Source organism: Dermochelys coriacea, chromosome 21 (genome assembly GCF_009764565.3).
Source record: "Dermochelys coriacea isolate rDerCor1 chromosome 21, rDerCor1.pri.v4, whole genome shotgun sequence".
NCBI lineage: Eukaryota > Metazoa > Chordata > Testudines > Dermochelyidae > Dermochelys > Dermochelys coriacea.
In genome coordinates, this window is record NC_050088.1 from 18,165,665 (window position 1) to 18,187,638 (window position 21,974).

General features: G+C 43.6%; 1 protein-coding gene across 9 annotated transcripts in view; it reads left to right on the forward strand.

Moving 5' to 3' along the window:
• KDM5B (lysine demethylase 5B) overlaps window positions 1–21,267 on the forward strand; it is a 204,053-nt gene extending 182,786 nt beyond the window's left edge. For 6 of the 9 annotated variants that reach the window (XM_043500701.1, XM_038379461.2, XM_043500704.1 and 3 more), the window contains 5 exons: window positions 767–1,252; window positions 4,248–4,359; window positions 15,970–16,124; window positions 16,674–17,000; window positions 20,385–21,267. In XM_043500701.1, coding sequence (XP_043356636.1) covers window positions 767–1,252; window positions 4,248–4,359; window positions 15,970–16,124; window positions 16,674–17,000; window positions 20,385–20,516 — 1,212 coding nt within the window. In that variant the 3' untranslated portion in view covers window positions 20,517–21,267. Of the gene's footprint in view, window positions 1–766; window positions 1,253–4,247; window positions 4,360–15,969; window positions 16,125–16,673; window positions 17,001–20,384 lie in introns of those variants that run through there. The other 3 variants (XM_038379466.2, XM_043500706.1, XM_043500705.1) reach the window with 3 other exon arrangements.
• The last annotated feature ends 707 nt before the right edge of the window (window positions 21,268–21,974 follow it).

A 21,974-nucleotide genomic window follows, 5' to 3' on the forward strand; every position in this document is an offset into this window, starting at 1 on the left:
GAATACAGGAAATTGCCTAGACTGTCTCTTATGAGGAAGAGAGTGAAATTCCAGCAGTTATATCCCATTGCCCTGCCCTTCTAAGTGGGTTAGACTCTACTGAAGAGTGTTATAAACATGCCAGTGCTCCTCTTCCAGAAGTGTGTAGAGTGCACCCAACTAGAGTGAAGGCTGCTTCCATATTAGTGATCTGTAGAGCTCCCTCTTGAAGCTCAGTTCAGACCATCACCACAAACTGTGCCTTAGATCTGGCATCTAGATCAGATCCTCCGTTTGGTAAAAATGTATTAAAATCTCTGTTTAACTAGGACTTCTCATCTCACTGTTTGGAAGGAGGAGCACTGTTTGCCAAACTCCCAAGATTGGAAGTGTGCATAGGCTACTGGCAGAAGAAGTGAAGTTTACTCACCAGTAACTGGAGTTCTTTGAGATGGACTCTGCCCATTCATGCTCCACATCCACCTTCTCCTGTTCCTTGGAATCCTAGCTATAACTCTGGACCCAAGGAAGGTGGTAGAAGGAATTGAGGCAGATAGAGCACTAGGCCCACTCTTACAGACTTACCCTCCAAATGTTAGGATCAGAGATCATGACAGCATTCCACCTGGCACTGTTACTGGAAGGTCTATTCTGCATCATTGGCACATCTCAAGAGTGTGAATGTTCAGAGGTCACTCAAAGAACTCCAGTGAGTAACCTACGTTTAGAGGGGATTCTGTTTTTGCCGATCCTGGAATTAAATGCATTTGTTTTCACTCCCTTGCAGATGGCCGCTCTTGGGGAAGCCCGTTTAAAGGAGATGGAGGCACTGCGTTCTCTGAGAGCAGCAAATGAAGGGAAGGTGCTATCTAATGAAAATGATGCAGAGTTGAAAGTTTGCCTTTGCCAGAAAGAGCCAGCAGCACCAATGATAAAATGTGAACTCTGCAGAGGGGTCTTTCACACTAACTGTGTTTCAGTGCCCAGTACTTTTCAGGGACCTCGTGTTTGGCTCTGTCCTCACTGTCATAGATCAGAAAAGCCACCTTTAGAAAAAATCCTCCCTTTACTGGCTTCCTTGCAGCGTATCCGTGTGAGGCTTCCTGAGGGAGATGCTTTACGGTATATGATCGAGAGAACTGTGAACTGGCAGCACAGAGCACAACAAATGTTATATTCAGGGAATCTAAAACTTATACAAGACAAAATTGGCTCAGGATTATTGTACAATAGATGGCAAACCACAGCATACCAGTTGCCAGAGACAAACAAGGTGAGATTGAATTTACTTCTAGGAGTGGGTAGGAGTGATCTGAGTTCAGCAAGAGCAGTTTGCCAAATTCCTTTGCATTTTGTAGATTCTACTTGAAACAGGTTAATTATATATTCACCTAGTGTTTTCAAAAAAGTATTACCATGGCAGATTATTATTGTATTGCTGGCTAATTCTCAAGTGTTGATCCCTCTACAACTTTGAGGAAGTGGGAGATTTCCTTGTTAGTATTATTATTATTTTTCCTTGTGTATTATCCACCATGTTGTCCAGCAATTTGGAATGCTGCATTCCTCCCCTGCTGGAACTGAGAATTCTGCATGCTTCTCAATGTCTGTCCTTTTGGATTAAGTCTCTGCTGAAGATTCAGTACCCCTACCTATCCTGTTAAAGCACCATTTTGTGTGTGTGCGTGCGCATGAGGAATGGAAGTGTAGCTGAGGAGATGTAGTAGACAATGTATGTGTTAAGATGAGTAGGGCCTTTGACAACACATGGTGGAGTAACGGGGTGTTATGATGGGTTTCATTTTCCTGAAGGAGGGGGGCTTAGTTTTCAGAAGTGCAGAATAGCTGTTGTTTAGTGTGAGCGTTAACATTCAAACATGTTATAGGACCTCTAGAGTAAGAGTTCCTTCAGCAAAACCAGACTTGATTTTTCTAAGGCAAAAAACAAACCCCAAAATGGTTTAAAAGAAAAGTTTCAGGTCTTTGTGCATCAAAAAAAAAAAACAAAAACAAACCACAAAACCTCCTTTGGACGTCACTTTTAAGGTATCTATAACTTGAAGTAAATCTCTTGACTGGCTGAAACTTCTTACTCCGGTTAGCCCAACCTTGTTCGATATCGGACTTGTCTATTTTGGTCACTTTTGACCTGCCTAATTCTGTTTTAAGAAATATTCCGGCTGTTTTTGGTAGTCGTATAAATCAGATACTTTTGCCACACTTGGTACCTATATAGACTAAAATTTTAAAATGGGGTCCTGTCACAGGGTGTGCACAGGTTCCCTGCCTCGCGTCCCTGTGCTCTTGTACTTAGGCCGGTCAAAGCAGGGGTCCCAAAGCCTCTTCAAGTTGTTTCACCCGCGTCTTTATTTACAGTGCTTAGTGCAACCCCAATTCCCCTAACACCAATCCCCTCAAAAAGAAAAGGAGTACTTGTGGCACCTTAGAGACTAACAAATTTATTAGAGCATAAGCTTTCGTGAGCTACAGCTCACTCACGAAAGCTTATGCTCTAATAAATTTGTTAGTCTCTAAGGTGCTACAAGTACTCCTTTTCTTTTTGCGAATACAGACTAACACGGCTGCTACTCTGAAACCAATCCCCTCACTGACCCTTCCCTGGGTCTTCTGGCCCCTGAGGCTTCCTGCAGTCAGTAGAGACAGAGCTGCAGTCCCCCTGTCTTCTCCCCTGGCTAGCCTTCTCACTGAGCCTTTCCCTGGGCTTGTATCTCCTCCCAGACACCAGCCGAGCTGGCTCCAGTGGGCTCAGCTGATTCCCCTGAGCCTGCCCTTGTTAGGGTCTGCAGCTGAGCTCCTTGCTGAGTGTCTGGGCCCCTGCACGCAGTTGCTCTGCCTGGAAACAAGGGAGGAGCCACCCTTTTAGCAGGGCATCCAAGGGGTTTATACCCCTGCCCTGCCACAGGTCCCTAAAATAAAGCCTTCTTCAGGTGCCTAAATAAAATTGGCCTAATTGTTACAATTGCTGAGCAAGCACAACTTCCATTGAAGATAAGCAGATAACTTACATATTTAAATACATGACTTTAACCACCCAAGTTTGAATCTTTTGGCTAATGACTTTAGTGAAGAATGTGGAAGTTTTAGCTTAGTTTGAAAAATTTGCTTAAGAAATAGTCATGAACAATTAATTTAGAGCCAGGTTTTCAAAGTTGTTGAGATGCGTAAAGATGCAGTTAGGCATTTAGTTTCCACTAAAGCATATCTTCCAGAAAGGCATCCCACCTGGATTTGAAGACATCAAGATATGAATAGAAGCTAGGTCTACTGAGTCCCAAGCCAGTGCCCTAGCCACTGGACCACACTATGTTCTCCTATAAAAGAATATATGTTTACACTGGGGTGTCAGACTTGTTTGGAGGAAAAGGTTGAATTCTAGATTTAATTGACGTGTGTGATCTATCTACTATCCTCAGTTCATAGCAGAAATCCCACTAAGGCCAATGAAAGTTGTGAGGTTCCACAAAGCTCAGGAGAGAAGACGGCCTTTGTTTAGTAGATACAAGTACTTTCCTAATCTGTGCATTTGGTGCATGTTAACCTACGCTTTAAACTGTCCTTGCAATTAATCCATGACTAGTACAGAATCTCAGTGCAAGAATTCCCTTCTCATTTTTAAGAAGCGAAGGAAATTAGCTGTAAAAGTTTCAGAGTAGCAGCCGTGTTAGTCTCTATTTGCAAAAAGAAAAGGAGTATTTGTGGCACCTTAGAGACTAACAAATTTATTTGAACATAAGCTTTTGTGAGCTACAGCTCACTTCATCGGATGCATCCGATGAAGTGAGCTGTAGCTCACGAAAGCTTATGCTCAAATAAATTTGTTAGTCTCTAAACTGTAAAAGTGACATTAATGCAGCACTGGGACTGAGATTTTACAGACACCAAAGTCAAGAAAGTCTATTATTCCCAGGTGACCATACCTTTGGCTCCACTGTACATGCCTGCACTTTGCCATTAGAGATTATATAAAGTGATTGAAGAAGCTAGATCAATGCAGTGGGGCCACTTTACATGGTCTCTGTGAAATCTGTAATTCACAGCTTTTCATATAAAAACTTCAGCCATAACATTGCTTTTAATAAATTTCCAGGTTTAAGGTGAAGGAGGATGCAAGGAATTTGAAAGAATTAATGAGTTGCAATACTAAAAGAAATAGAAATAAGTGTTTGTTTTGTTGCAATGTCTGACACATTTAATTCAAAATTTGTTATACAAAAAGATGTGTTTAATAAATATTTCTGTTCCCTTAGGTATCTCAGACAATTGGTGCAATGTCTTTTTCCCTGCCTCACGACTGGGATAACAGAACCATGTCTTTACATGCTCCATTTTCTTCAGGACAGAACTGCATTCCCTTTCATGGTTTGTTATACTTCACTTACATTTTTCAGTGTATGACTGAGAGATCTGAAGTATAAAAATGTGTGCTCTGCCTTTTTCTCCAGTTCTTGCTTTCGAGTCACAGAGAGCAGAAGGATTTGTTCATAAAGTCAGTTTGGACTTAAACACAAGCTGGGAAGCCAGATGAATGGGCTTCATCTTTCTAAGGCAGGCCTCATAGTCTAGGAGCATGTTAATTCTGTGGGCAAGTTAATTGTAGAAAGGTAAGGGATATGTCATTTTATTGGTAAATATCTACAGAATCATAATTTCAATGATGTCACCTTCAGCGCGGTGGGGGGTGGGAGTGTGTCTCGCTGCCATCCCCTGGCTTCAAATTCCACGTCCTTCAGTTGGTTGACATTTTGATAATACAGTGTTTTCAGAAATGGCTTGAGTTGGGAGAGCCCTTTCTCACATCAATGCAAAGGTACCAGACATGACAAACCTATAACAATTAAGTAGATACAGATTCAAAAAATGTTTAAAAATCAATTTTAAAAATTATATTTTAACACAGGCTTGTCAAACATATAGCCCTCACAAAGTTAAATTGTGGCCCGCAACTGATAGTACCTGCTGTCAGTTAATGCTCAGCACATACCTGACTAATATTTTGCAATGTTCCCGATTACCATAAATAGGAGTGCTTCAAGTTGATTTGGCATCATCAGCAAAAAAGAAGTGGTTTAGTGGTATTGATTATCAACTTTATTATTTCAAAAGAGTTGTAGTAAGGCACTGGTTAAGATGTCGGCATCCAGCCAGAAATTACTGGAATCCATCCACAAATGGTATGCGCATCGTTACCTAACGTACATAATTAATTACAATCCCAAAGTAATTTGTTACAAAATTCTTGTTTTTACTTTGGTCTTGATAGTTTTAGACATCAATGGGGAAATGAAGCATACCGACTAGTAGCTGAATCTTTGGACAATACCACTGCGGAGGACCTGGTTAAACACAACATTTGGTGGCATCTTACATGCTATAAGACATGCACCCATAAACTGAATTTAGGAAGGTTGGAAAGAAAGTACATTGAGCATCAGGAAAAAGTTGAAGATGCTGAGACAAGTGCCCTCTGTGGGCAGGGCTCACCTTATACTGAGACCCCTGGCATGTGTTTCAAGAAGAATACCTGCTTCTGTGGGAAGCCGGAAGGTACCCATTAAGCACAGTTTCAACACATGAGATGGGTGAGAAACTGAATGAGGCAAGTCACTTTTAGTGAGAATGTTGCATGGAAAATAAAGTTAAGTGGTGCATTGACACAAAAGATGGCCCCGCATATGATATTGTATATCACATTGAGTATCATACCAAGAATGTATGTAATGTGGTGCGTTTAAAAAAAAATAGAAACATACTTATTTTTCTACTGCAAACTGTGGGACTCAGCTGGAATTCATAAGTTGCCATGTATGGGCTTTGAATGGGATTCAAGAGGAACAAATCTTAGCAGAAAGGCTCTTAAAGCATTTATTGAAGAAGAACTATGGGATGTGGACACCGTTTTAGCAATCCTGTCTGCAGAAATGAAAAACAGTGCATATCCTTAAAAGCTCCAAAAGATGTGGCACTATCCAAAGCAAATGCATGTCTTGCATGGTCTTTCTAAACCAGCACTTACTGACAATGTGACTGGTACCTTACTGCAGCCAAGGCCTTTCTGCGTAGCAATCATAGAGAGTATGATTGAGGTACAAGCTCTCAACAAACAGTTAACACCTGCCAAGACTTGGCTGAACACTTCATTATGAAGACATAAAGAAAATACTGAACCTATGGCAAAGTCCATCTCCTGTTTGAAATGAATGCAGAGGAATCTATTAAAAATATTACCAGAAAGAAGAGACTTCATGGTGTTGCACCTATTCAGTACAAAAACATTGACTCCACGAACATCTCCAATGTCACAATGAAGAAGTTACTGTCACATACTCTCATGAAGGACAGGTTAACCCTATACTTTACAGGAAAAACGCTCCAGCATGTGAAAAATTGCTCAAAGAATTTCGTCATTTCATGGTGTAATGAAGCTACTTCCCCACACTATTCAGTGGTGTTCCTTCATAGTTCCTGTCGGGGGGCTGTCATTAAAATTATGTTGCATGCCATCAATACTGTAGAGAGAGTTGCTGCTGAAATCCAGATTTTTGTATAAGACACACATGTTCTAGTGCTCTCTGTGAGGCACTACCCAAGACTTCTGCAAGATTGCTTTTTGTGCTTGCTGTTGGGGAACAAAATTGCTGTATGTCCCTAAGGCCATGTCTACACTACGAAAGTACTCCGATTTTTCAGAAGTCAATTTTCGGGAACAGATTGTATAAAGTCAAGTGCATGCATCCACACTAAGCGCATTAATTCAGCGGTATGCGTCCACAGTACTGTGGCAAGCATTGACATTCCGAGCGGTGCACTGTGGGTAGCTGTCCCACAGTTTCCGCAGTCCTTGCTGCCCATTGGAATTCTGGGCTGAGCTCCCAATGCCTGATGGGGCCAAAAATTTGTCGTAGGTGGTTATGCGTAAATGTCGTCAGTCAACCCTCCCTCCCTCCATGAAAACAACAGCAGACAATCATTTCGTGCCCTTTTCCCTGGATTGCCCGAATGGACGCCATAGTACGGCAAGCATGGAGCCCGTTCAGCTCACCGCAGCAGTTATGACCATTGTAAACACCTCGCACATTATCGTGCAGTTTATGCAGAACCAGCAACCTGAAAAACCAGGCGAGGAGGCGACGGCAGCGCGGTGATGAGGACAAGCACACAGATTTCTTTAAAACCGCAGTTCCCAGCAATTTGGAGATCATGGTGTTACTGGGGCAGGCTCATCCTGTGGAACGCCAATTCTGGGCCCAGGAAACAAGCAAAGAGTGATGGGACCGCATAGTGTTGCAGGTTTGGGATGATTCCCAGTGGCTCCGAAACTTTCGCATGCATAAGGGCACGTTCATGGAACTTGCTTTCCCCTGCCCTGAAGCGCAAGAATACCAAGATGAGAGCAGCCCTCATAGCTCACAATTGAGTGGCAATAGCCCTGTGGAAGCTTGCAACCCCGGACAGTTACCGGTCTGTCGGGAATCAATTTGGAATAGGCAAATCTACTGTGGGGGTTGCTGTGATGCAAGTAGCCAATGCAATCATTGAGCTGCTGCTATCGAAGGTAGTGACGCTGAGAAATGTGCAGGTCATACTAGATTGCTTTGCTGCAATGGGATTCCCTAACTGGGGTGGGGCTATAGACGGAACACATATCCCTATCTTGGGACTGGACCACCAGGGCAGCCAGTACATAAATCGCAAGTGGTACTTTTCAATGGTGCTGCAAGCACTGGTGAATCAGAAGGAATGTTTCACCAACATCAACGTGGCATGGCTGGAAAAGGTTCATGACGCTCGTGTCTTCAGGAACTCTGGTCTCTTTAAATGGCTGCAGGAAGGGATTTACTTCCCAGACCAGAAAATAACTGTTGGGGATGTTGAAATGCTTATAGTTATACTTGGGGACCCAGCCTACCCCTTAATGCCTTGGCTCATGAAACCATACACAGGCACCCTAGACAGTAGCAAGGAGCTGTCCAACTGTAGGCTGAGCAAGTGCAGAATGGTGGTAAAGTGTGCATTTGGACATTTAAAGGGTTGCTAGCACAGTTTACTTACTCGCTCAGACCTCAGCAAAACCAATATTCCCTTTGTTATTGCTGCTTGCTATGTGCTGATGAGGTAGAATATAAAGAAATAAGAAGCGATGCAATGGATAAGACAGAGTCTGTCTGGGCAAAAATTACATTGGGGAAGATAACTAGTAAAGCCTCTCCTATGATAGTGCTTGGGGTGTGCTATAGACCTCCGGGATCTAAGTTTGATATGGATAGAGCCCTTTTTAATGTTTTTAATAAAGTAAATACTAATGGAAACTGCATGATCATGGGAGACTTTAACTTCCCAGATATAGACTGGAAGACCAGTGCTAGTAATAATAATAGGGCTCAGATTTTCCTAGATGCGATAGCTGATGGATTCCTTCATCAAGTAGTTGCTGAACCAACTAGAGGGGATGCCATTTTAGATTTAATTTTGGTAAGTAGCGAGGACCTCATAGAAGAAATGGTTGTAGGGGATAATCTTGGCTCAAGTGATCATGAGCTAATTCAGTTCAAACTGAACGGAAGGATTAACAAAAATAAATCTGCAACTAGAGTTTTTGATTTCAAAAGGGCTGACTTTTGAAAAAAATTAAGGATATTAGTTAGGGAAGTGGATTGGACTGAAGAACTTACAGATCTAAAGGTAGAGGAGGCCTGGGATTACTTTAAATCAAAGCTGCAAAAGCTATCGGAAGCCTGTATCCCAAGAAAGGGGAAAAAATTCATAGGAAGGAGTTGTAGACCAAGCTGGATGAGCAAGCATCTTAGAGAGGTGATTAAGAAGAAGCAGAAAGCATACAGGGAGTGGAAGATGGGAGACATCAGCAAGGAAAGCTACCTAATTGAGGTCAGAACATGTAGGGATCAAGTGAGACAGGCTAAAAGTCGAGTAGAGTTGGACCTTGCAAAGGGAATTAAAACCAATAGTAAAAGGTTCTATAGCCATATAAATAAGAAGAAAACTAAGAAAGAAGAAGTGGGGCCGCTTAACACTGAGAATGGAGTGGAGGTTAAAGATAATCTAGGCATGGTCCAATATTTAAACAAATACTTTGCCTCAGTCTTTAATAAGGCTAAAGAGGATCTTAGGGATAATGGTAGCATGACAAATGGGAATGAGGATATGGAGGTAGATATTACCATATCTGAGGTAGAAGCAAAACTGAAACAGCTTAATGGGACTAAATCGGGGGGCCCAGATAATCTTCATCCAAGAATATTAAAGGAATTGGCACCTGAAATTGCAAGCCCATTAGCAAGAATTTTTAATGAATCTGTAAACTCAGGAGTAGTACCGAATGATTGGAGAATTGCTAATATAGTTCCTATTTTTAAGAAAGGAAAAAAAAGTGATCCGGGTAACTACAGGCCAGTTAGTTTGACATCTGTAGCATGCAAGGTCCTGGAAAAAATTTTGAAGGAGAAATTAGTTAAGAACATTGAAGTCAATGGTAAAATTGACAAAATACAAACATGGTTTTACAAAAGGTAGATCGTGCCAAACCAACCTAATCTCCTTTTTTGAAAAAGTAACAGATTTTTTAGAGAAAGGAAATGCAGTGGATCTAATTTACCTAGATTTCAGTAAGGCATTTGATACCGTGCCACATGGGGAATTATTAGTTAAATTGGAGAAGATGGGGATCAATATGAACATCAAAAGGTGGATAAGGAATTGGTTAAAGGGGAGACTGCAACGGGTCCTACTGAAAGGCGAACTGTCAGGTTGGAGGGAGGTTACCAGTGGAGTTCCTCAGGGATCGGTTTTGGGACCAATCTTATTTAATCTTTTTATTACTGACCTTGGCACAAAAAGTGGGAGTGTGCTAATAAAGTTTGCAGATGATACAAAGCTGGGAGGTATTGCCAATTCAGAGAAGGATCGGGATATTATACAGGAGGATCTGGATGACCTTGTAAACTGGAGTAATAGTAATAAGATGAAATTTAATAGTGAGAAGTGTAAGGTTATGCATTTAGGGATTAATAACATGAATTTTAGTTATAAGTTGGGGACGCATCAATTAGAAGTAACGGAAGAGGAGAAGGACCTTGGAGTATTGGTTGATCATAGGATGACTATGTGATATGTGATATGGCTGTGAAAAAAGCTAATGCGGTTTTGGGATGCATCAGGAGAGGCATTTCCAGTAGGGATAAGGAGGTTTTAGTACCGTTATACAAGGCACTGGTGAGACCTCACCTAGAATACTGTGTGCAGTTCTGGTCTCCCATGTTTAAAAAGGATGAATTCAAACTGGAGCAGGTACAGAGAAGGGCTACTAGGATAATCCGAGGAATGGAAAATTTGTCTTATGAAAGGAGACTTAAGGAGCTTGGCTTGTTTAGCCTAACTAAAAGAAGGTTGAGGGGAGATATGATTGCTCTCTATAAATATATCAGAGGGATAAATACAGGAGAGGGAGAGGAATTATTTCAGCTCAGCACCAATGTGGACACAAGAACAAATGGGTCTAAACTGGCCACCAGGAAGTTTAGACTTGAAATCAGACGAAGGTTTTTAACCATCAAAGGAGTGAAGTTTTGGAATAGCCTTCCAAGGGAAGCAGTGGGGGCAAAAGATCTATCTGTTTTTAAGATTCTACTCGATAATTTTATGGAGGAGATGGTATGATGGGATAATGGGATTTTGGTAAGTAATTGATCTTTAAATATTCAGGGTAAATGGGACTCATCCCCTGAGATGGGATATTAGATGGATGGGATCTGAGTTACCCAGGAAAGAATTTTCTGTAGTATCTGGCTGGTGAATCTTGTCCATATGCTCAGGGTTTAGCTGATCGCCATATTTGGGGTCGAGAAGGAATTTTCCTCCAGGGCAGATTGGAGAGGCCCTGAAGGTTTTTCGCCTTCCTCTGTAGCATGGGGCACGGGTCACTTGAGGGGAAGCTTCTCTGCTCCTTGAAGTCTTTAAACCACAATTTGAGGACTTCAATAGCTCGAACATAGGTGAGGTTTTTCGTAGGAGTGGGTGGGTGAGATTCTGTGGCCTGCGCTGTGCAGGAGGTCGGACTAGATGATCAGAATGGTCCCTTCTGACCTTAGTGTCTATGAATCTGTGAGAGCAAGGGGGAGATGTTTATGGCGGGGTGGGAGGTTGAAGCAAATTGCCTGGCCGCTGAATACGTGCAGCCAGACAGTAGGGCGCTTAGAAGAGCACAGCAGGAAGTGCTGCGCATCAGAGAAGCTTTGAAAACCAGTTTCATGACTGGCCAGGGTACTGTGTGACACTTCTATTTGTTTCTCCTTGATGAAAACCCGCCCCCTTGGTTGACTCTAAATTCCCTGTAAGCCACCCTCCCCCCTTCGATCACAGCTTGTTTGGAAAGGACGTAAAGTCACTATCGTTTAAAAAACATGTATTCTTTATTAATAGATTATAAAAATAGGGAGATAACTCACAAGGTAACCCGGGTAGGGTGTGGTAGAAGAGAAGGAAAGGGCAACTTTAAAACTTGTTGAATGACAGCCTTCTGTTGCTTGGGCTGTCCACTGGGGTGAAGTGATTGGGTGCCTGGAGCCTCCCCCTCCCCCGCGTTCTTGGACGTCTGGGTGAGGAGGCTATGGAACTTGGGGAGGAGGGAGGGCGGTTAAACGGGCTGCAGCAGCAGTCTGGGATCCTGCTGCCGTTCATGAACCTCCACTAGATGCCGGAGCATGTCCGTTTGATCCCGCAGTATCCTCACCTTTGCCTCATGCCTCCTCTGATCTTCCTGCCGCCACCTCTCCTCACGTTCATCGGCCACTTTCCTGAACTCTGCTGTTGTGTCCCTCCACACATTCTGCTGAGCTCTGTCAGTGCCAGACGACTGCATGAGCTCGGAGAACATTTCATCGCGCATGCATTTTTTCGCCGCCTTATCTGAGAGAGCCTTTGGGACGGAGGAGGGAGGCTTGAAACATTTGAAGCTGCTGGAGGAAAAAAGGGAGTGAATTATTTAAAAAGATACATTTTACAGAACAATGGCTATACTCTTTCACGGTGAACAACACTATTCACATTATATAGCACATGTGATTTTGGTACAAGGTCGCATTTTGCATCTTATATTGAGTGCCTGCGGCTTTTGTGTTAGAGATCACACACACAGTGCTGGGCAACAGAATTCGGCTGGCAGGTGGCCATGGTAAGCCATAGTCTTTTGGCTTCTGCAACCTTCATAACATCAGCGCCCTCCTCTTCCATACCAAGCAAAGCCCATTGTGTTGACTATTTAGTGCTGCGGTTTTCCTGTTAATGTGCAGCAGCAGAAACCAAACTAACCCCCACCCCCATCCAATTCTCTGGGATGATCGCTTTAACCCTCCCCCCCCCACCACATGGCTGGTATCAGGGAAGATCCCTGCTAGCCAAACACGAACAGCTCAGCGCCAATGCCCTCCACCCCCACCGCATGGCTAACTGAGGGGAGGATTTCTTTTCAGCCACAGGCAAACAGCCCAGTAGGAACGGCCACCTCTGAATGTCCCCTTAATTAAATTCCCCTATTTCAACCAGGTTACTATGAACGATATCATTCTCCTGAGGATAACACAGAGAGATAAAGAACGGATGTTGCTTGAATGCCAGCAAACACCGGGACCATACGCTGCCAGGTTTTGTCATGCAATGATACCAGATTATTTGCTACTAGCATTGCATGGTAAAGTGTCCTATCATGGAGGATGGAATAAGGCTGCTCTCCCCAGAAACCTTCTGCAAAGACTTTAGAGTCCCTCCAGGAGAGCTTCATGGAGATGTCCCTGAAGGATTTCCACTCCATCCCCAGACATGATAACAGACTTTTCCAGTAGCTATACTGGCCACAAATGCATCCCAAGTCCTCAGGGCTACTTAATCATTAAAAAACGCTTGCTTTTATAACATGTATTATATTTAGAAAGGTACACTCACCAGAGGTCCCTTCTCCAGCTTCATTGGGTTGGGAGGGTATTTCAGTCAGGGTGATAAAAAGATCCTGGCTGTTGGGGAGAACAGTGTGCTGTGTGCTCTCCTCAAGCTTGTCCTCCTCTTCCTCATCTTCCCCATCCACAAAATCCTCAGGCATGGCGGAGAGTACCCCATCATCGAAGTCCATGGATAGGGGTGGGGTAGTGGCGGCGGGCCCCCCTAGAATTACACGCAGTTCAGCATAGAAGCGGCATGTCTGGGGCTCTGTCCCGGAGCATCCGTTTGATTCTTCGGTTTTCTGGTATGCTTGTCTGAGCTCCTTAAGTTTCACGCGGCACTGTGTTGTGCCCCTGCTGTAGCCTCTGTCCCTCATGGCCTTGGAGATTTTTTGAAATGTTTTGGTACTTTGTCTTTTGGAACATAATTCTGATAGCACGGATTCCTCTCCCCATACAGCGATCAGATCCACTACCTCCTGTTCGGTCCAGGCTGGAGCTCTTTTTCGATTCTGGCACTGCATGGGTCACCTGTGCTGATGAGCTCGCCTGGCCAAACAGGAAATGAGATTCAAAAGTTCTCGGGGCTTTTCCTGTACACCTGGCCAGTGCATCTGAGTTCAGAGTGATGTCTAGAGTGGTCACAATGGTGCACTGTGGGATAGCTCCTGGAGCCAATACCTTAGAATTGTGTCCGCACTAACCCCAATTCGAAACAGCGATGTCTATTTCAGCACTAATCCTCTGGTTGGGGAGGAGTACAGAAATCGGTTTTAAGAGCCGTTTATGTAAAAAAAAAATGGCTTCGTTGTGTGGACGGGTGCAGGGTTAATTTGATTTAATGCTGCTAAATCCAACATAAATTCATAGTGTAGACCAGGCCTAAGAGATGTTTTCCTATTACTCAGACTATTAAAAGTCACTGCACTGCCAGGCTTTCACGCCCTCTCAGGATGTGACACTACTAGAAAGTTGACTGGAAAGACCAAATTTATCTTAGTGGACAGTATTTGATTCAGCCTCCGAAGATACTCTGCTTGCTCTGAAGGTGTTTGGAATGGCTGAGACAGTCACTTATGAGATCATAAATGCACTGGAGGCATTCATGTGCCTGGCTTACCATTTGAAGACCAGGATTATGACACTTGCAGAGCTATGTTGGTGGATGTTTTCCAAGAAGCAGACAAAATGAGAAAAATTGCCACTAAAACTGGGTGCAATTATACCTGCTATTAAGAGGGCAAATGTCAAGCAATGGAATGGCTCTGGGATGATTTAGCGCATCCAAAACTACCCTTTCCATGGATGGGTCTTGGAGGATGGACTGATTGTGTCAGTTACGTGTGAAACATGATGCACTTCTAAATCAATCTTTCAGCTAATCAACTGCTTGTGCAAGGACCAGATGATAACCACTCTGCAAATGTTAGGCCAGCAACCTGCCTTGTATGGAGCTATGCAAGAGCAGCATGGATGAGGATCAGTGTGATAATATGTTTAGCAGTGGTTCCCTAGACAGAGACAACACTGATGATGACTCTGATAAGTAAATGTTTTTAGTCCTACATGACCAGGCTGACTTCCCTAGGTTTACCAAAAGTCAATGTCTCTTTTGTTATGTAAGCAATGCATCCCTGTTTTAAAGTATAATTGTTCTAGGTTTGTCACGTTTGGCACCAGTGGTCCATGGAAGAAAAGTCTTTCGAATGATACCCAACTTGACCCATTTCCAACAACATTGTATTATGAAAAATTCCATCAATCGGAGGGCCTGGACCTGGGAGCCAGGTGGGCAGTGAGTGCCCGCTGCCATGCTGCAGAGGGTGACACCATTGAAATTAAGCTTCTGTAGATTTTTACTAATCAAATGACACCACCATTATCTTACTGATCTGTTTCCTAGCACAGATGGTCTAATGTGGACCAAACCAGTATAGGGCTAGTACAAATGGCATCTTTCCACCTCTCTCAAAAGCCACCCTTGTTGCTTCCCGCCTTTCACTGCAGACATCTACTGCTTCAGAGGCCAAGGTCTGGCCTTGTATTTAGTTTTTACTTTTGTGTGCTGTTAATATGGAACTTAGCTGTAGTAATAATTATACGTTTATTTGCGTACTCCAATTTAGAACAGTTTTTTGAGAATGTTATGGTGTAAATTTAAACCAGGAGATGCTCTAAAACTCCACAGTCAATTATGGATTCAGTACACATTTCATTTTCACAGACTTCTTATACAAAAATGTTAATGTGTTTACATAAGAATTTTGAGTTATGCCCTAAACTGCTTTAAAAGCTCAATGGAAAAGACTCCTGTATTAAAGCTTAACAGTAATTATACAGTGAGAAACAGTTTCAGGTATCAGCCTTTAGCTTCGGTTAGAGATTTACAAAAGTATTGTATTAGTAACTTCCCCCTCCCATACTTGGCTTCACTGTGGATTCTCTCCATAGTTTTGTATCTGATTCACCTTTCTCTTTTGTGATTCTGAAAATCTTTCTCCTTTGATTCAAAGGACCATTATTAACTCACTCCCCCATTGGTCCTGCTTTGAGCAGGGGGTTGGACTAGATGACCTCCTAAGGTCCCTTCCAACCCTGATATTCTATGATTCATGTAGCTTCAAATTGATGAGAAGCAGCCAAGATAGATGCCTGTCCCTTGGCCTACCAGCTGAGATAGAAATCATAACCCAGACACTGAATAAGTCATTTTTATGATGGTGACCCAGAGAGTTTGAGAGGGGCCATTCCCAGTAAAAGTCTCCGCCACCATATGGCTGTCCACAAGTTACTGCACAGGCTTTCATCTTTTCTTTAATTACACTATTGTAATTAGAGATGAATAGCGAAGTATCTGACAAGATTTATTAGAAATGATTTGCACAAAGTCGGTTAAGCATAAAAAATCTTCCCCAAATTTTCTTTTGTATTGATTTATATACTATTGGGAAAGAATTTTCTAAATCTCTGTATTTATAACAAGCCTTGACATTAGAAAATTACTATTTTTGTTTTGTTGTTGTAGTCATTAGCGCAGAGCTGGATGAGCTGATGATGGAAGCCCATTTGCTACAGGTTTCACTGCCTGAAATACAAGAGCTCTACCAGATCTTATTCACAAAGCAGAGCCCTGTTCTGCAAACAGAACAGAGGTCAGCAATAGGACCAACAAATGAAAAGGCAGGTATCTGACAACACTATAGATCCCTCTGTTTGGGGCCCTTTTCAAGCAGAGAGGTTCTGACTGGAATCCGTAAACTTCAAAAGTGTATGTGTGTCTTCAGGAGGGGTTGGGAACTTTGTACAACTCTCTGCAGGTTTCTCTGTCTGTGAATATAATTTGTGCTGCATTTCTGCATCCTGAAACTGCATTTGCTGGTCATTTGTATGACTTAATTATGGCCATTTCTGATTCTAATAGTAACCAGATACTAATGAGTCCAGTGGGGAAGAGGAAGTTTTTCCTTGGAAACTGGAAACTTGTAAAGCTGCTTTGGAGGAGAGAGAGAGAGAGAGAGAGAGGAGGGAGTCATTCACTCATTCCAACTCTTGCTCTGACCCAATATTCAGCCCTTAAGAATAGCTGCAGGGTGAGTGTTTTTAGTGTGCCCTAGAGGGCGGCCCTCCTTTCAGTGTAGCAATGGATGGGTGATATGTTGGAGGGGAAGATAGATCACTGGATAACGGATTAGAGTCCTTAGGGTTTTGCTTCAATATCCTTCCCACTAGAACGAGTGCTGCCGGGGGAAGAGAGATGGAGTTGGTTCTGTGGAGAGAAAATTAAAGAGGCGCTTTGAAAGAGAGGGCTTCTGTGGTGAGAAGAGAGCAAGAGTAAAAAAACTGAGAACACCCAAAAAGAAGAAATTGAAACTGAATCCCTCCAAGGAGCTCAGCAATAGCAAACTGGAGAGAGAGCGAGAACGACTGTTTGAGGCGCAGCGCTCCAGCGAAAGCCACTTGCTTCCCTTGGATATGTCATTCTCTGAGCAGGAGGACTCGGAGGGTGAAGATGCAATCTGCCCTGCGGTGAACTGCCTGCAGCCTGAAGGAGATGAGGTCAGTGAATGGGAAACCTGCTGTGGGGGCACTGAATGCAGGGAGCAGGTGATATCGTAACTTCTCCCTAATCATTTTGTTAGACCAACATTATCAACAAAGAGAATGAGAGCTATTTCAGATAGTGGACACCTGGAAAACCTGAGGAGCTCATCCTTGTCTTCCTTACAGGCACTTTTCTTTGAGTACCTGGCAACTATTGGAACCACTTAGAGTAGAATCACATTCTCACAGGAACTTCTCCTAATGTCTCCAATAGCTCACTTTTCAGGTAGACAGAATTAGCTCTAAAAGGGCCATTTGGCAGCTGGTTGCTGCTTGCTGCATCTCCCTACAATTCAGCTGGTCAGTTCTCCCCTCACTGAACTGGCACGTTCTCCCACCAGGAATCTAACTCAACTTTTTTCTTTCCTTTCTCCTATTAAGCTTGGAGGGAGGTCCTTACAATTCTGGATTTCTTACAATCCTACTGTTTCTTTGACAGAAAAGCTACTTCTGTTTCTCCTTAAAGGCCACTTGAAAGGCTGTTTTTAAAAACCTTAGGTTGTCTACACACACAATTTCCACCATCTAAATCAGTTTCTCAATTAAAATATCAAAATCAACCCAAGCCCCTTTGTGTGGACACTCCTAAATCAGTTTAAGAATGTTTGATGCCAATTTAATATAGTTTGGCTTGCCACCAAATTAAACAAAATTGATATTAGTCACGTTATGGATGCAGCTGACCTGCCCATTGTCAGGCTAAACCTATGCCTCACTTTCCCCACTGATTGGATGGTTCAGGCTGAACCAAAACAATCCCCTTTCCAGGGTAGACAGAGTCCAAAAAAGCAAACCATACCAAATTCCTTGGGTACTACCCCCTCAGAGCCTTGGAGCACCTTCATTTTCTCAAGGATTCTCCCCTCTTAATGCAAGGGTCCCAAATGGACCTTTAAGGCTTCTTTGGTAGGCTTCTTCCTTTAGCACTTTCCTCTTGCAAAGATCAGCACACCTGCCCATCCTTCATCTCCTCCTTGACAGAGAGAAACTCAGCAAGTCCTACCATATCCCTGATTCTCCCCCCCCCACCCCCGACTGAGGAAAGCAGGTGTTTTTATAGCCAACATGCTTTAGCATCTAATGGTTACTGGGCTACAAGTCCCAGAATTTCTCTGTTGTTGGGAGAAACCATGTCTCAGGAGAAAGCTGAACTTTCTGAAAGGTATAAGCTCTGTGATACCACTAGTAAATCAATTTGTGTGCCCACACAAAGGGGGTTGCTCTAATTTAACTGAATCAGTTTCTAACCCAATTTAGTTTAATTCATGTGATTGCTGAGAGTGGCTAAGGCAGCAGTTCTCCACCCGTGGCCCATGCAGCTGTGTGCTAAAAAAAAAAATTGAAAATTTGCTGCTCTGGTCTGATAGGGGGGCAGGGCTGGCTGAGCAGGAGACAGCATCTGGCAGCCTTCAGGAGGGCTCCTGCCAAGAGGGGGCTGGTGAGTGCAGCAGGGGGGCAGGGAGCAGGAGAGTGGGTCTCTGGGCAGGATTGTCGGGGGGGGCAGCACTCGGCTGTGAGGGAATGGGTGGTGCTGGGAACCAGGGGTTTGCGAGGTGCCAGGTTTAAGCTGTCTGGGGCTCCACTCCTGGCCCGGCATAGGGGTCCTGGCTACCTGGCCCCATGTGGCAGCTTCCCGGGGTCTGGCTGCCCAGCCTCGCACTGTGGAGTCTGGGTGCCCCGCCCAGGGCACCCCTCCTGGCCCCTTCTATGGAAGGGTCTCTGAGCAGAGGGGCGCGCTGGGCATAGGGGACTGTAGAGGGTTGGGTGGGGGGGTACTATGGTTCTCAACCTGTGGCCCACATAACACACTGAGAACCACTGAGCTAAGGCCTTAGTGATGCTGTAAGAATAATGCATGGAGCTCAGACATTGCTCCTCCCTACATCTCTCACAGGTAATATGGAATGAGGATTTTTTCAAACAGAAATTTTCATGATGAGGTCACAGGGCAGAGCTAACAACTTCTTGGCCTACATCCCTCTGGGTTTCAAATTATGCTGTTCTTATTAGAAGGACACAGTAGATTCAAAACTTGTATTGCTTTAGGTACATTTGTTCTCAGCTCTTGTTAAGTTATATCAGTTTCTGAAAGTAACAGTGATTTAGATAGAGAACTCCTTCTGTTCTTCTGGTAACTTTGGGCCAGATTTTTAAAGATGTTTAAGGGCCAAAAGATGCAAATAAGCACTTAGTGGGATTTTCAAAATCACCTAGTGCCTAACTCCCCACATGATGACATTCCTGTCCATTGCTTTTCTGGAGGAGTGTACACTCTTTCTCAGCCACTCTAGGAGCGTCAGCAGTACAGCTTCCCCATAGAGCATGGGAACTAAGATGGTCCCTCTTCCCCACCTGGAACTCTTCCCAAAGTCAGAGAGGAGAGCTAAGCAGTCACTGGGAGCATATCTTCCCATTCTTTCAGACTCCTACACCAAACCTGGCAGGAGAATGGAGGAGATGCCAGGAGTGTGTCTGCACTGAGCCAGAGTGATGCAGTGAAGGGATGGCAGGGGGTGCAAGCAGGCTGTGTCTCCATCAATGACCCTGGGATAAAAGTATATGAAGGCTTCATGGCTAGGGCAGATGGGAGCAATGGGAGACTCCCTTTTGCCCCTGCATAGCCAAACATAATGAGAGGCAAAGCGGGAGGGTGTAGGCTTCACACAGGCCTCCCTCACTGGGCTGGGAATGATTGGAAGGAGGGAGCTCTGCATATACCTGGAGAGACGTGGGCATGTGGAGCCATCCCTGAATTTAGCAGCAAAGAGCATTCCGCCCCCACTGCCTGTACAGAAGACTGGGAGAGCACCTGAAGCCCAAGAAAAAAATCTTAGGGCATTAGAGATTGTTGCCCTCATGTTCACCGAGCACAGACACACACCCCTGTATGCAGTACAAAGGAAAGCACCATGTGGCAGCAGGCAAGTGATGTGCCCAGTCCTAGGATTGTACATGCACAGCAGGGGGCTGAGTTGTATATTCATGCCCCCTTGGTGCCTGTGTTGGTTCCCCTGCTGTTTGTGAGGGTTGCACACAGTGACGGGAGAAAAACTTCAAAAAAAACCCATATTCAAGCCCTCTCCTCAGGGTTTTAAACTGTGTGTGAGTGGTACAGTGGGAGGACACTGCTCTTCACCAAACTTTAGTTACACTTGTGAAACTGACGACAGTGCAAGCTGACTGTGCCCTTAGCAGTCACTAAGCCAGTCCCTCAGGGTAGGATGTTGGCCGGTTCAAGTAGGTTGATTGCTAAGAGCTTGAAAATAACTTACCACAGAAGGTTTGCATTTTATTTACTGCCCTTCTCTGAACACTAATCTGTCTGCTCTTTGCAATTAGGTGGATTGGGTCCAGTGTGATGGCAGCTGCAATCAGTGGTTCCATCAGGTGTGTGTGGGCATTTCTCCAGAGATGGCAGAGAAGGAAGACTACATCTGCATCAGCTGTACTGGGAAGGACTCTCAATATTGAAAGTAAAACTCGCCAGAAGTCATTCAGGACTTCATTAAGGAAGGTTCTCCATAAATTTCTCCATAAAGTCACAGGGCTGGTTTAAGAGCCAGGCTGCAAATGGTGCTATTTCTATCCTCATGGGATCATTTTTCAGAACTCAAACAATTTTTGACACTTCTGTATTTTTCCCCTTGAGCTATTTGTGGTTGTTGAGGTTTGAAATGCTGACTGTTTAGTAGGGGTTTCCTCCAGTTTGGAAGGCATTTGAAACATGCACCTTTTATTGTACAGCATTAAATTACCTCTCTCTGGGATATACCAGCACACATAATTCAACTTCGTTTAGGTGCAAAAAAACTGTACCATGAATTCCAATAGATCCTCTTTTGAGGATATCCCTTGTTTACTCTGTTAACTCTTTGGAAACTTTAGTTTTTTTCACTTTGTATTTTTTTTTTTGTAGACTAGGTTTATTTATCTGAGCAATAACTTCTATGTCTGGTTGCAGTGACTGGAATTACAATTCTGAACAGTGTGTTGGTGCTCTTAGCATTGGTTGATGTACAGAAAGCAAATGTTTAGGTCCTAGCGTCACTGATGGACTAGCGCGGTAGAAGACAGAAAAATCTCTGTAAAGTAATTGCCACTGCTGTATTTTGGCTTTCTCCTTTTTTTGGGTAGCTTGTATCAAATGTTGCAGTTTCTATTGTGGAATAAACCCCTGGTTATGTTATAAAATTAAATGGTGATGTTTTTAGAGAGCTTGAAATGCAGTTTCCCTTTCCTTCATGATCAGTCTTTCTATTCATGGACTCCACTTGCTCGAGAAAAGTCCACTATTTAATTATTTATTTTTAAGGGAAAAAAGTGAACTAGAAAAGCCACACAAGGGATGTCTCCACAGCAAAGAAAAAACTGCAGCCTCTTGGACTCGGGCTTCAGGAGAAGAGGTGATGAGGAAAAAAAGCAAATGCAATTTTAGGTTGCATTAACAGAGGCATAGCATGCAAGTCATGGGAGGTGACAGTACTGCGCTACTCGGCGCTGGTCAGGCCTCGGCTGGAGTATGTTGTCCAGTTTTGGTCAACAATGTCTAGAAAGGATGTAGAGAAACTGGAAAGGATCCAGAGGTGAGCAACAAAGGTGATCAAAGGGATGGATGCAAGCCATATGAGCAAAGGCTGAAGGAACTGGGTATGGTTTGTTTTAAAAGAGGAGATTAAGCGATCTTCAAATACTTGAAAGGCTTCCATAAAAAAGATGGAGAGAAGTTGTTTTCTCTTGCCAGCAAGGGTAAGACAAGAGGCAATGGGTACAAACTACAGCAGAGCAGATTTAGATTAAATATCAGAAAAACTTCCTAACTGTAAGAACAGTAGGACAATGGAACAAACTGCCTAGGGAAGTCGTGGAAGCTCCTTCATGGGAGGTTTTCAAAAAGAGACTGGATAGCCATCTGTCTTGAGTGGTTTAGTC